Source organism: Eleutherodactylus coqui, chromosome 2, assembly GCF_035609145.1.
Source record: "Eleutherodactylus coqui strain aEleCoq1 chromosome 2, aEleCoq1.hap1, whole genome shotgun sequence".
NCBI classification, from domain to species: Eukaryota; Metazoa; Chordata; class Amphibia; order Anura; family Eleutherodactylidae; genus Eleutherodactylus; species Eleutherodactylus coqui.
Window position 1 is genome coordinate 94,277,622 of NC_089838.1, and position 16,062 is coordinate 94,293,683.

General features: G+C 43.0%; 1 protein-coding gene across 1 annotated transcript; it reads right to left on the reverse strand.

The window, feature by feature from the left end:
• Positions 1–306: 306 nt before the first annotated feature.
• SPRY4 (sprouty RTK signaling antagonist 4) lies at positions 307–12,507 on the reverse strand. The gene is made up of 2 exons (XM_066591238.1): positions 12,368–12,507; positions 307–2,955 (listed from the first exon to the last, which is right to left on the reverse strand). Exon 2 carries the CDS (start codon positions 2,913–2,915, stop codon positions 2,022–2,024), a length of 894 nt encoding a protein of 297 aa, XP_066447335.1. The 5' UTR covers positions 2,916–2,955; positions 12,368–12,507; the 3' UTR covers positions 307–2,021.
• Between the last annotated feature and the right edge of the window lie 3,555 nt (positions 12,508–16,062).

A 16,062-nucleotide genomic window follows, 5' to 3' on the forward strand; every position in this document is an offset into this window, starting at 1 on the left:
TTGGCACAAAGTAACTGTATAGTAAATAACATTGGCTTATTTTTTAAGGTGTAATAATACAAAATAAATCAAACCAAGTGAAATATGTCCAAATCAGCAAACATTCAGCAAAGATCTCAATACCAAAGCAGTTTACTGCTCTAAAGGAGAAACTTCACACACAATTGTGAAAAATGAAGGGTGTCAGTACCTTCTCAAAAGCAATTTTCCCATCCTGCAATTTAAATAAAGAAAAAAAAAAAAAAAAAAAAAAAATATATGCCCAATATGACAAAGTGCTAGATTTGAAGCAGATTAAAAAAAATGAAAAAAAAAATTATAATGCAAGGAAAACTTAAAGGTCACCTGTTTAGTAATATCAAGCTATTATATTTGATAATGTTTTAAGTCACTTGCATAAAAAGCTGCTACATGGAAATAAGTTGTCACTTGAAAGATGAAGCGGACCCGTCACATTTTGTACCATTAACCCTTATGGGTTTTGTAAAGTGACAAAAAAAAAAAAAAAAAAGCTGCATAAAATGTGGTTTAGATGCAACAATTCTATGTAAATTAAACACATCCGTATGCAATGAAGTTTCCCCTGTAGCACAGAAACGACATGGTATTTTAGTGAGGCTAGCACCTATTAGTTGCAAGAAAGAATGGCTGGTTGTTGTAGAGAAATGCCAAAAATCACCCTTGAATGAGTGAGCAACCAGTCACCATGAACTTAATCATACAGATATAGTTATATAGAAAATATAAAAATAGTACAACCACAGCAACACACATGGGTGAATTTCCCTATAGCTCTGCTGACCTTTCCCTGGTAGATATAGAACACTAAAATAGACATTTGTATCTCTCTATGTATATTTACACAGATATCTTACAATAGGGCCAAGGTAGAGAGCAGCAGCAAAGGTAACAACTAAAGTTAACATGCAAGTTTCAATTCCCATAATAATGACAATTAATGAAAAGGAAGTTGTTATTTTGTTATTGTGTGACGGATCAAGGTTCTTCCATGTTACTTGCTCTTTCCAGAACAGTATGCTTTTGTTGTCTCTGGTTATAAAATGGGTATTGTGCTCTTATATTCCCAGCTGGAGTGCAGCAGATTTCCATCTTTATGACACAAAAGAGAGCAGCACAAAGTCCTGCAATGCACTAAAGTAATAATGGAATTTACTAAATGTAATGAATGACCCAATGCTGCTAAGAATGGGATTTGTCACTCGTCACTAAAGGGTTAACCGATAACTTTTTCTTGGGATACCGATGGGGGAAGACTGGTAGGACCCCCCCCATGTGAGATTTTCTCATCTAGTGAGCTGAAGAAGAAATACGGTTTTTCTATCAACTGTAAAGAGTTGTTAGAAAAGGGCAGCATGGCTGGCTAATAATAGGCAGGGCGAACATACTCAACATAGCGGAGCCACCATGTTGATTGCATCAGTACCCTTGGCACTCTTATCTCCTATTTGCCTTCACTAGCCAAAAATATAAAAATACTTGTATAGGGAAACAAATACATGTATAGTATATAAAAAAAAAACAAAAAACAAAAAAAAACACAACAATAAACCACAGACACAAAAAAGTTACACAACAAAACTTCAGTAGCGCCCCCCCACACATTCATGAAGGTGTGGACGAGCTGCATACTGAAACTTTCAGCTTAAAAAACAAAGACAGAAGCTTGTGAGGAAGAACTGGAGCTGGGTGGCTTCCATGCTAACTGAGAAGCACAAATCTTGTTTCCTAATGGTAGCTGTAGATAAAATACAGGTAGCTAGTAGCTTCAAGATATCTCCCATGGCTATCTAGTAAGCACACAGGATTTGGAAATGGTTCGCAGCAGCAGCAATACACAATATGCATTTCCTCCTCTCCCTTGTGTAATACTAAGCATTGCTGGACCCCCTTATTTAAGAAATCTGAAATTAAAGCCTCATGGGAGAATATTCTGTCTGGAGTCTTTTAATTTCCTGCATGATGCATCTTTGTAACAAAATTCATAAAACAACCTCACAGTCTCAGAATGGCTTCTCTGGTCTGCCGACTGCTTCTGGTGCTTTGCACACGACACTGTTTGTATTTTTGCACCGACAACCAGGTCGGCGTGCCTGGTCATAGCATTTCTGTGAAAGTTTAACGCACCCAGTGGCTGGAAGATAGCAAAGCAAGCAAGGAAGGACCAATGATAAGGCACTCATAAAAGACCAGCGAGCACAGCAGTTGGAGTGAGAACAAGAACATGGGTGATCTGCACAGGAGCCTTCATCATCTTCATTGGTGCAGTGGTAGAAGACTCCCTTGACCAGACACATACAAGTCGAGTAGTTGACAAGATTCTGTGCCGAGCACAGGCATTCCTGGTTGCAAACCCAGCATGAAGGTAAGGTCCGTGGGGTAGTACAGTCTTTGCATTTACATTTACCACAGGTCTCACAAAGTAGATAGTGCTTGTCAAGTTCTTGGGCCACAGGTCCTTTAACATCCTGAGGCTTACAATTGATTACTTTAGGCTGTATCCTTACTGCCCTGGGTGGCGACTGATCTACCACTGGAGGTGGTGCCATGTGATCCAAGAGTCGCTGATCGGAGGAAGTGCTACTGCTGCTGCTAATTGAGCTGGGACGCCCACTGAATGATATCCATGGGTGGGTTATATCAGCCTCACACCTCTGCAAATGTTGATTGACGAGCATTGGCTCATGAGGACCTCTACTGAGTTTTTGACTGGCCAACTGGCTAAGAGCTGGGTTGTCAATGTAATCATTTTCAAGATGAGTGGTTTTCATCTGATCGATGGGCAGGATGGTAAGAGGGTGCTGTAACCTCCCATATGGAACTCGACCATCCAGAAGAGGCTGCACCATAACTGCATTGGGCACAACGGTGATGCTGTGAGGAATCCTGGAATCCATTGGCCTACACTTGGATTGATATGCGTATCTCTTAGAAAATCTGAAAAACAAAACAAGAATTGTGAATTCACTTTACAAAACACTTCAAAATAACATTTAAGACACAGATTTACAGATTTGTTAAAGCTACTCATCTGGAACATCGTTAACATGATGAGGTTTGTAAATGGCTGCTGTCAAGTACGGAAAAGATGGCATAGGTAAAACGGAAGATTTCTACTTCAATACACATTACTCTTAAGGAACAGTTAAAGGAGATGTCCCGCGCCGAAACGTTTTTTTTTTTTTTTAACCCCCCCCCCCCCCCCGTTCGGCGCGAGACAACCCTGATGCAGGGGTTAAAAAAACAAACAGCACAGCGCTTACCTGAATCCCGGCGGTCCGGCGTCTTCATACTCACCTGCTGAAGATGGCCGCCGGGATCCTCTGTCTTCATGGACCGCAGGGCTTCTGTGCGGTCCATTGCCGATTCCAGCCTCCTGATTGGCTGGAATCGGCACGTGACGGGGCGGAGCTACACGGAGCTACACGGAGCCCCATAGAGAAGAGGAGAAGACCCGGACTGCGCAAGCGCGGCTAATTTGGCCATCGGAGGGCGAAAATTAGTCGGCACCATGGAGACGAGGACGCCAGCAACGGAGCAGGTAAGTATAAAACTTTTTATAACTTCTGTATGGCTCATAATTAATGCACAATGTACATTACAAAGTGCATTATTATGGCCATACAGAAGTGTATAGACCCACTTGCTGCCTCGGGACATCTCCTTTAATGGTTTTATGGGCATTTAACCTATTTTAGTACTAATGACCTATCCTAAGAATGGGTCATCAGTAGTTGATTGAGGACCACGGCATGCCAAACAGCCGAGACACAGACAGACGGATGGCAGATAAGGAATCTTTATTAGGGCAACACATTTCAGAGTCGAAATGACTCTTTCCTCAGACCATATCATACCAGGAAGGAGTCTGGCATGCCCTCGTCTTCCTTATTCCTCACTTGGTTAGAGCTCCTTCTGCATCTGTACAGAGGTGATTGTTGCTGATTATAGTTTTTTGGATGTTGTGCTGTGTGCACAACTCTACCAGGTAAGAGTTTTTGGTGGCACCTCCTGACATCAACCTTTGGTACCCTACACATTGGAGCACTAGGTTTTCTTATTTCATAGATCAGTATTCAGTTCGTGAGGGTCGGATGCTTGGGACCCCTGGCAATCATCTGATCTCAGCCCCTGCACTAACTGCAGAGGACCAGCTGTTGAATGCTGCGTCCGCATTGGGCTTGGACCTGGAGTTGCCATAAAAGCTATAGTTCCCATTTAAATCAATGGAAGCTATATCTTCTATTGTATTTCTGGCTGCAGCCCCAATGCTGACATCTGGCCTTGCTGCAGTGAGTGCAGGGGCTGATGATCGCCATAGAATCCAAGCTGCAGACCTTCACTGATCAGCTACTGAGACCTATCCTGATTACTAATATTACATCTCATAAGATGAAGTGGAATCTTTGGTCTACAAATACAATTATCATTCATTTTAGAATATTTAATTATACAAACTGGGATTGTTCTGAAATGTGACACATAATAGAGTAATCAAAGACAGCCAAAAACGGGCTATTGAAAGACTGGAAGTAACTAAATATGGATAGCCAAATCAGATGAGATAAGTCCATCTGGCCTAACTGGCAGAACGTCCAGTCTGTTAATGACTTCAGGAGATAGATATGCCCACACATAATGGATTTTCTGCTGCATTTTGCAAGATACATAGTTGCGACTCGGTTGACCTTGTACATACACTACAATATTTGTTCACTTGTCTGCTTTTAACTGCGATTGTATATTAGACTGAAGTAACTTAAAGGGGTTGTCCAGCTACAAACTACTGTAGGCCGATCTTTAACATAGATCTATCAGTAGTAGATTAGTGGGGCTCTGCTGTCCTAGACCACCGCCGATTAGCTGTTTTCTTAGCCAGTGTACCCATGCTAATTTCTGCAGAAAGCAGATGGCTCCATTCCCACTACAGTGGACAGACTTGTTATTACAGGCGTAGTTCCTATTCCTTTAAATGGCAACTTGACAAGCAATACCAAACATGGCCACTGCAGTGGGAATAGAGATGTCTGCTTCCTGCACCAAATCAGTTTGGTGCAGGAGAACCCAGGCCTAGAAAACAGCTGACTGGTAGGGATCCCCTGCCCAGGAGATTCAATGATCTACTATCAATGGCCTATTCTGTGGCTAGGCCCATCATAGGAAAAAACTGGAAAAATCTCTTTAACAAATGCTTTGATTATCTCTCTAGTGGCTGCATAAATTAATGTATTGGTTACATCAATTTAACATTTGACAGGTCAACATGGCCAAGTTCAACACTCGTCTGCGCAATAAAAGTATGTAACAGCTATATAGGTCTACCCACAACACGTGTAAGAGTTTTAGGCAGGTGTAGAGAATGTGCTGCAAACTAGGACTTAAAAAAAATAAAATATAGAAGGCGTCTGACTGGCTCCAAATTTATTGGACAACAACCCCAGAGTAAAGAAGAACAAGGAGTCCTGGAAGTGATGATATGGCTCCCACAGAGCCCTGATCTCAACATCATCTAGTCTGCCTGAGATTACATAAAGAGACAGAAAGATCTGAGGCAAGCCTACATCCACAGAAGATTTGTGATTAGCTCTCCAAGATATTTGGAACAACCTCGCTGCCGAGTTCCTTCAAAAGATGTGTGCAAGTGTACCTAGAAGAATTGTTGCTTTGAAGGCAAAGGGCGGTTACACCAAAATATTGATTTCATTTAGATCTCTTTTGTTCATTCACATTGCATTTTGCTAATAACTGACAAAAAAACAAAACAAAAAAACTATTAACACTTCTATTTTTGAAAGCTTCTTTGCAGCATTTTTTCAACCACTGCCTGAAACTTCTACAGACTAGTATATGTAACTACTTAGTTGATATAGAAACGCAGACCACTAATAAATTCCTATGGCAAATGATATAATATATGCAAGAAAGGATACAGTCCAAGTGGAAAAAAAACTAAACAAAAAAACCCCCAAACAATTGTAGAAAAACATAACAGCTATAAGTAGTCATTAGAGATATTGGTAGATTTTCCTACACATTTCTTCACACAATGTACAGATTTCTGAAGGGATATCTACCCGCAACTCCTCTAACATGCAGCATTTTCTTCATACCAACTGAAAACAAGCAGCACATTTTCATAGAATGGCTGACTCGTTGTGTTGCTTTAGTTTCTGATTTCATCGAAAGAGAGCAGTTCAGAACTGGAATCTATCCAGTTACCCAACAGCTATGCAAGTCAAAAGAGCACAGGAAGCAACTAAGCTTAAATCAAAGAGCGGATACGGCCCGGCTCCAATTTAGAAAGTGCACATTGTTTTCTATGAGACGTAGTGCTTCCTTGTCGAGCGACTTTTTTGTTTGTAAGCACTGTTTGAGAACCACTTAAAGGGGAAGTGCACATATAGGATTAAACGTACTGGTGCATCACAGGAAAACATTTCAAGTAAATACAGTAAAGAGTAAATAAATAAGTCTATTTACAAATCTAAAATGCATGTTTCATTTACCAGAGGTATCTATGTATGTCTGTTCCTGTCATAATAAGTTTAAAACTGTAGAAAGCTACGCAAGAAGTGATAAAGTTGTTAGGCAGGATTTCCCCAAGGAAATAAAAAAAAGGAAACAAAATAGTCATTCCTGCTAAACTACAAATACACCTAGTTATGCAGCAATATTAAGGCATAATTAGGAACTTTTCTATTTAAAAGTCTGGAAAAGTTGGGTTTCAGTTCCTATGGAAACTATGGTGCCTGTATTGGATCTTTCTGTGGCATATTAAAAGAGTTGATTAGAGGGATTCTCGAAGTGAGTTCTGAGTCACAAAGGAGGGCTGCACAGGTTTTTTACCCGCCTGCAACATAGAGAGTGACAGCTCTCTCCCTTTACAGAAAAGGGAAGAGAGCTGTCAGTCTGTATCATCTGGGTAGGAAGAAGTGGGAAGGCCAACCTCTGACTCTGAATGTAGCTCCAATCACACTTAATGAACCTGGTGACAGAATCCCTTTAAAGGAAACCTGTCACCTCCCTACAGCAATATAAACCATGTAATGGTGCGGGTTAGGGCAAGCGACAGAGAGCCAAGTGATGTATCTTTTATAACCACTCACTTACTGGTTCCTGCAGAAAATCTGACTCTTGAGTCCTGTGCGCATGCTCTCCCATACAAGTCTATGGAAGAGCGCACACATGGGATGCTGAAAAGAGCCAGATTTTCATGCACAGCAGGGATTTCAGCGGTGGGCGCCACAAGAACCAGGGAGTAGATGAGTATAAACAGTAAAATACCAAGCTCCCCATCACGTTCCCTAACTGCACCACAACTTAGTTAATGGTGCTGCAGGGAGGTGACAGGTTCCCTTTAAAGAACAATTCTTATTGAAATGATCCAGTAGTAGTTAATATTGTCTTTTCCTAAATAACTGACCGAGTTTGATGTCTTTAGTTCTTCTATGTAAAGGCAACCTCTCAGGATGTGCATGCAGTATTGTCAGGCAGAGTTTGCTGATAGCATCTGTATATGTATTCTGGCTAAATCTACAGTTTAATAGTTGCAGAATGCGGTCAGTGCTGCGATTGAAGAATCTGCTGTATTTATTAAGTGTGGGCTTTCCCCATCCTACCTGTACAGAGGGAGAAAGCTGTCAAACAGCAGCAGGAAGGTGGGAGAAGCCTGCATCAGACTCCTTGTTCACATTACTGGCATCATGCTGCAATGATTAAACTGTAAGTTTAACAAGAATACATAGGGTAGCTGCAGAAAAAAAACATAGGGCTACAATCAGCGTACCTGACACTACTACTTGTTGCCCTTAGAGTGGGCAGCATAAATGTCCTGGCAGGTTCACTTTAAATAAATATTATCAAAGATAGAGAAATATCAAAAATGTACATAAGATAATCTTATAGCATATAGATCGCATTCAATTAAGCTTGATGTTAAAAGCCTGATTGCACTAAAATCTTCATACTGTATAGGGGAGAAGAACTCTTCTGACCAAGCTGTCTACGGCTCAAAGGATGTTGTTTAATAGCTACACCTAACAAAAGATGAATCATTTAGAGTATAGCAGAATATAGCACCCTTGATCTTAGTTGCCAACAGTGTAATAGGTTTTCACTGAGCTACGAAAACAGGAAGCTATTTCTCATTAAGTTTATGAGGCAACTGTGTTCTGATCGATTACATATGCAACACGCTGGGCTTATGACAAAACAGGTGACTCAAAAGCATTACAGCGCTTTACAAGCTGATGCTTCCACTGCCACCACATCTGCAATCACAGCTGTGAAAGCAAAGTGTACATACAAGCCCATGCACCCCTCTCCCCCTAGATGAATTGTCTGCAAGTGTCGCCCCCTGTAAAAACCTAAAGACATGTTGGTTCTGATCTGTCAATTCTAAACTGTAAAACTCATAATCCTTGTGGCACAGAATCCCTCAACTATAAATGATAATGACTTGACAAAACTAATATTAGTCTTATTCTGTAGCTAGGTGCTAAATATCCATTGCAGAGAAACCCCTCTAAAATAAGGCTTTTACTAAGACCTCTATTTCAAGACTTTTTATAATGAGAATCAGGGACCTTTCACACATGCGAAATATTTCTGCGAGATGCACCTAAAGGCGCAGAATGTATTTATGTGGATTTTGGTGCAGAGGTTTCTTTAGGTATCTCTTGCAGAAATATTCCGCACATGTAAAAGGTCCCTTAGATTCTGGAATTCCACACCAAAATCTGCACATCTAACTGCTGGATTTTGATGCTGAGTTGCTGGTAGAACTTTGCCATTTTCAATTCCACATTAAAATCTGCACATTAGCAGTGTGGATTTTGGTGCTGAATATTCTGCAACATTGTTGCCAAATATTCCATCCCGTGTGAAAGCACCTTTGGGAGTATATCCTGAACACTGGGGATGTAGAAATGGTTTTGGAGGAAAAGGCATTGAAAAAATTAACTTGAAAAAAGGTAAAAACAATGTTACTATAGTCAATCTATTAGTAACATGACCTTCATAATGTGAAGTAAAGCATAAAATATTAGTAACTGGAGTAAAATACTATCTCTAATGAAGAACAAACTAACGTCTTTAGTAAACGACAATCTTATTTAGTGCTGCATAGGATATGAAATGCTGTATGAGAAGTCAGAACACGTGGCATCCACTATGCATCTATTACAGGAAATTGAGATGATAGGGCTCGTTCGCATCTGTTCAGGGGTTCCATTTTCCTGCTCCGTCCAGTACCCCCTGGCTGAACAGATCCATCTTATGATGGAAACGAATGGCACCGAACAGACCCCATTGACTAGAATGAGGTCTGTTCGATTTACGTTCAGCAAGCCTGCATTTGACTAGACGAAAAAGTCCATAGAGAGATGGTTTAATAGATAGATATTAGTGCATATCAGGCTTTCTATAGCTATTCTCATCCACATAACCAGTTTACAGAAGAAAAGAAAAAAAAAAAGATACTAGTTTATCTAAACTTGACTATAACCCCTTTCTACCAATTGCCTGCTTCCTCCTCTCAACTGGTCAGTCAGGCCTATAACAGCTTTGACACATCCACATCCTTTTAGCGGATCACTGATAATCTGCCAGACCTTGATAAGATGGACCATCACTCATTGAACTAGCACAGCAACTATCTGCTAATTGTCATTCATCACAAACCAGATGCTGGAGTATGAAGTGACATCCACTTGCTATATGCAAATCTAAGTAACTGCAGTCTCCCAGCATTCATATATAATGGTGTATAAGGATATGTTAAATACGTATTCACATAATGCTGCATAGGATTACATTAATTAAGTCCTTACATCCTCTTGTTCTAGGATGTTCATATGGTCTAATAGAATAGAAGGAATTTGCCAATAATTAACATCACTGTGATAACTTTTCACAAGTGCTACTTGCTCATATTGTTCTAGTTCATGGTGTCTCACTAAGTATACAATTACAGAATCCATGTAAAGGTTATACTTAAATTAAAAAATCATCAATAAATAACTGATAGGACAGCGCTAACGTGTATTACACCTTCCATACCTTACTAGCCCTATGCTTATAATACCAGTAAATGCGTCAAACTGCGCCATACAATTTAAGTACAGTATATTAACAATATCTGCAGTGCAAAAAAACAAAAAGCCTTAGATAGCACCATGACAGGGCAGCTGCAGAAAAACTATATATGCATGAAATGTCTTTGTTAGCTACTCCTATAAAAAGCAGAAATATTCATGCTGTTAAATCATTTACCAGGGATTTCACCAAGGTGAACTCTTGGCATCTGTAAAAGTAGGAAAAATGCTTACTATGAAAAACACAGTAAAAGCTCATGAATGAATCTGTGCTCGGGATAATGGCAGAGCAGCCTGCAGTAAATTATGTCTTCAATGGCTCTATAATTAGCTATATGCTGAATGGATGAGTTACTACACAACTGTGATTACAAATAGTGAAAATGCAGGGTAATAGTTGCCAATAAATCCGCCTTCGAATGATGCATTCATCAAAATAGAATATTGAACCTTTATATGAAGGAGATCAATCACAGATATAAATACTAACTAAAATGTATCTTATCTACAAGATTATGTTGTTTCTCTTACCGGAGAGCAATAACATGTTACTTCATATACAACAACATGTTATTTCATATACAATAACATGTCACTTCATATACAACACGCCCAATACGTACTGTATCAAACCTTTTCGGACAATCTAGCAATGGCTTTGGCGTATGGTATTATATATCTGTTTATTAGGATCATAGTGTAGCTGAATGGATATGGACCTCCTAATCTCTACATGTCAATCACTCATTTGGGGTCATTTTCCTTTATTAAGTAGAATAAAAATGTGCAACATCTGTCTTATTTTTGCGCAATGGCTGTTCCCTTCTGACACCACCACCACCAGCACATCCTGGCTGTCAGCGCATCATTGTACACAACAGACATTTTTAAAATCTATGTTGCACCATAGAAACTAAATGTGAATCCTCAGAAACAACACAAGTTGCTACTAATATATAAACAAAAAAAGTGCTGTGGTATATTTAACCCTTTACTGCCTGATCCACTCTAGTCAGCGCCTAGACGAAGATGCAATATCCCTTTAAATGTGCGGTGCAGCAGCTATTTGTAAATGCTTAAACATTAACTGAAGATAAGGTCTGCAAAAACAGCATCTGCTGAGGATTTTCTGAGAAGGTAATAGGCAGCTGACACAAGCTATATATATTTTACATATATATCTATAGATCTACTAAGGCCTGCAATATAGGAGAACCATTTCACAACCTCTGTGCACATCAACACCAGGTCTACCCCACATACAGTATGTAAATGCTATAGCTTCTTTTAGAATCATATAAAGATATAGGATAAGGATAAATCTATATTATATAATTGGGATCTATATGTAAGATAAGATACAAGGTCATAAAATTGTCAGAAAAACCCCAAATTCTGATGAAAAGAGGCTGCTGCATTGGCAGAGCAGTACAAGGTCTGGATGTGTAATGTGTCTGCGAAGAGCAAGAACTGGGCCTTCTCTCCAAAAGCCTAGAATCCTCGAATATCTGATTCCAAATCCCCCCAATGTCCATATAGAAGAGTGCCCAGAGATGGTGCATATATAGTCACCTATAGGATTGCAGGGTCTGGGGCTGCGCACATAAGAAATCCATGATCGCTGCCCAGAAATAATGCATCATGCGTCATCAGCAGCAGTAATGGGACATGGAGGCAATCTGCAGCCCAGCTCCGACCTGACAGCGATGATCTGCTGCTGCGGACATCTGACAGCTCGATCGGTTACAATTATATCGAAAACAATTCATGCATCGAGCAGGGAAATCTGCAGACTAATGATGTGAGGTGGATCTCCCCCAGCAGGACCTGTATTCTGCATGTAGGCCATCTGTAACATCTGCGCTCACCATGAAATAATACTATTTATATAATAGGCGTATACACAGATACATGTAGATACATATAGACACCCAGATCTATTACGATGGTGAAGGCATCAGCAGAGAAGGCTAGACCTGGCCCCCAGCTGGGGATGGACACTTTAATCAGAGTGCAGGCTCTTCTCCTGACATGAATCTCCCCAGGCAGCTGTGATTGCATGCACTGCATTTCCAGTGCAGAGACTGGGATTTCTTGCAGCACTGCACCCCCTCCCCCTATGACAGATCACCAAGCCATGTAGAGATACAATACAATGCCAGGGCAGCAGTCCTGAGATAAGACCCTGACCATAAAGCACACCTATATACGTGCACCCTCCATAAATCTAGAAATGCTATATAGGATGCTCTTACTTGTAGGGCTGCTGCAAAGCTCATGTCTCAGTTATAAGGAAATGTCAGAGTGTCCGTAGCTGTGAAGATGGGAATCCTCAGCACAAAGTCCCGATGATTCAGGCTGCATAGCTCCTCTGCTGTCAGCTCCCTTTTCGCTTTCGATGTTGCAACTCCCTGGGAAAATGGCTTTTTTATGAATGGGAGGGATAAGCCGCACTGCGCATGCGTCAAGATCCCACACACTTCTTATGAATGGGAGGGGAGAGGCCAGCGTGCGCGGAAACGGCTGCTGTAACCCCATGAGTGCTGGAGAGGAGGTGGCATGTGCGGCTCATACTGCAGGGGGGACTAAATGTGACATTCCAATGAGCCCTGGAGAAGGTATAACACATAGCAGGAGGGGGCACATTACACACTGGGCCCTGGAAAAGGTATAACACATAGCAGGAGGGGGCACATTATACACTGAGCCCTGGAGCAGGTATAACACATAGCAGGAGGGGGTTACATTATAGACTGAGCCTTGGAGCAGGTTTAGCACATATAGCAGGAGTGGGCACCTTATACATTGAGCCCTGGAGCAGGTATAACACATAGCAGGAGGGAGGGGGGCACATTATACATTGGGCCCTGGAACAGGTATAACACATAGCAGGAGGGGTGGGGGTACATTATAGACATACCTGTTCCAGGGCTCAAACACATAGCAGGGGGGCGGGGTACATTATAGACTGAGCCCTGGAGCAGGTATAGCACATATAGCAGGACCCTGAGGGGGGGGGGTACATTATACACAGAGCCCTGGAGCAGGTATAACATTAACAGGAGGGGGCACATTATACACTGAGCCCTGGAACAGGTATAACACATAGCAGGACCCTGAGGGGGCATATTATACACTGAGCACAGAAGCGGGTATAGTACATATAGCAGTACCCTAAGAATAGGGGCGAAGCTAAAGGCTCAGGTGCCAGCTTGCAAACGTTCAGCTCAGAGCCCCCCCCCCCCCCCCCCACTTGTACCTGTACCCATACCCAAACCGCTCTGCTTATAGCTGTAAAACACATTTAGGCCGCTTTCACATGGGCAAAAAAAAAAGAAAAAAAAAAAGCGCTACAAATCCCATGTATGTGAACCCCATGCTTTCCAATAGGTTCCTTCACATTAGCGAGGTTTTGTAGGCTGCTGCATTGCGAAAGAGAAAAACCGTGGCATGCTGAATATTGCAGCGATTTGCTATGTTCTGTAGCTCAGGTTTACCAATGGAGCCTTCCTTTGTGGTGCGGTGTTGTGAGATGCAACCTTTACAATAGGAAGTTCTACTGTTGGTCCCTGAAATAAGCCCTCGCTACATTAAAAAAAAAAACAACCCAAAACAATACGTTACCTAACAGGCGCTGCCCTTTCCGTGGCACTTGTTTGTAGTCTTCAGCCAGCACTTTCTGGTCAGGGGGTTCAAAAATCCCACCTCCAGGTATCGCTGGCTCCGATTGGTTCTTGACTGCCGTGGCTCACCAATCACTGCAGTTCTCGATGAATGAATCACAGCCATCACAATTTTCTGGCTGTGATATTGCTCTCACCTGTGTGAAAGAGGTTTTACATACATGAAGCTTTCCAATCATGGAGGGGGGGGGGGGGGGATGGAAGAGCCAGGAGCAGGAACTGAGCTCCCGCCCCCTCTCTGCCTCCTCTTTGCCCCTCTGCACTATTTGCAATGAAAGGAGGCGGGACACGGGTGGGGCTAAGTGGCAAGCATTAGCCCCGCCCCCATCCCACCTCTCCTCATTGCAAATAGTGCAGAGGGGCGGAGAGGAGGCAGAGAGGGGGAGGGAGCTCAGAGCACTGCTCCCGGACCTTCCAGCCTCACCCGATGCAGAGAGAGACGACGTATATCGGCTCGGCGTGAAAACCGAGCCGATATACGTTCGTGTTAATCCAGCCTAAGCGTGGATTCATACGAACGTATATCGGCTCGGTTTTCACGCCGAGCCGATATATGTCGTCCTCATCTGCAGGGGGGGAGGATGGAAGAGCCAGGAGCAGGAACTGAGCTCCCTCCCCCTCTCTGCCTCCTCTCCACCCCCTCTGCTCTATTTGCAAGGGGGAGAGGTGGGATGGGGGCAGGGCTAATTCTCAGAACTTAGCCCCACCCAAGTTCCGCCTCCTTTCATTGCAAATAGTGCAGAGGGGCAAAGAGGAGGCAGAGAGGGGGCGGGAGCTCAGTTCCTGCTCCTGGCTCTTCCATCCCCCCCCCCCCCCCCCGCAGATGAGGACAACGTATATCGGCTCGGCATGAAAACCGAGCCGATATACATTCGTGTGAATCAAGTCTAAGGGTGCATTCCCACGAATGTATATCGGCTCGGTTTTCACGCCGAGCCGATATACGTGGTCCTCATCTGCAGGGGGGGGGGGGTATGGAAGAGCTAGGAGCAGGAACTGAGCTCCCGCCCCCTCTCGGCCCCTCTGCACTATTTGCAATGGGGAGAGGCGGGACGGGGGCGGGGCTAATTCTCAGAACTTAGCCCCGCCCCACCTCCTTTCATTGAGAACATAATAGAGGGTGGTTGGCGTTATAAACCATGGCTGGGAGACACATCAAGGAGGCTTTTTAAAAGGTTTTTGTTTGGTTGCCTTTGTTTTTTTTTGCTCAGTACCATAAAGTTTTTCAGGGTGCAGACTCTTCTATATATTATCCTAGTTCTAGGGCTGTGGTGACGAATCTATGGCACGTGTCAGAGGTTGGAGCTCCTGTTTGCCTAAGGCTGCCTGCACACGGGCGGAAATCCTGCGGCGGTTTTTCCCGCGGGATTTCCGCCACTGAAAGTTTGCATAGGAGTGCATTACAATACGCACTCATATGCAGACGGCCGTGGTTTGGCGGCAAACAAACCGCGGCATGTCCTATTTTTGTGCGGGGCTCGCACTCACCCGGCCGCCGGCTCCGGTCTGCGCATGCGCCGGCTGCGCCGCAGCCGGCACATGAAAGAGCTGGGGCCGCCAGGCGCGGGTGAGTAGGCGCTCGTCCCTGCAGGCTCTCGGGTCGGGTCCCGCGGTGAGAATTCTCGCTGCCGGATCCGACCCGCTCGTCTGCAGGCGGCCTAAGTCTTCTCAAAGCTAAGTACTGCAGTTATTATTCATTTTCATCTTGTTTTCTGTTGTCTTTTCCTATTCCACTTAGGGTTTGCTAGCGGCCTAGGTATGTGGTCAGGTTCGCCCTTGTCAGGGTGGGTCATATGCGCATAATCAGGTTCCTTTCCTAGGTAAGGGTCTTTAGGGGCAATGTTTTCCTTGTGGCGGTTTTCTTTATTGTTTACCACTGTTTGGTGTGCAGTTGCATAGTATTTCAGTTTACTGATCCGGCGCATCCTGCTTGGACGTGGCATTGTGTGATGAAAATGTTTTCTTTGGCCAGGGGATAATTTATCTTTATATTCCCCTTGATATTTGTGGTCTTGTTTTCAATGATGTTCTTCATTCACGGCATCTGACCCGTAATGCAACGACGCCTTCTGGACAGGTAACCTACCATGAACAGATCACGTGGGCTTCTGAAGCAGAAGTCCAGGCCTATTTATGGGATACCACAGATGACGTCCAGTGTTGGGCTTCCTATTGGCTGCAGGGGTCACTTGCGTAAATAACCACATGATTGCTGTAGAGAAAGTAAAAAGAGCAACTGGTGCGGCAGCAGAAAAGATTTTTATTTT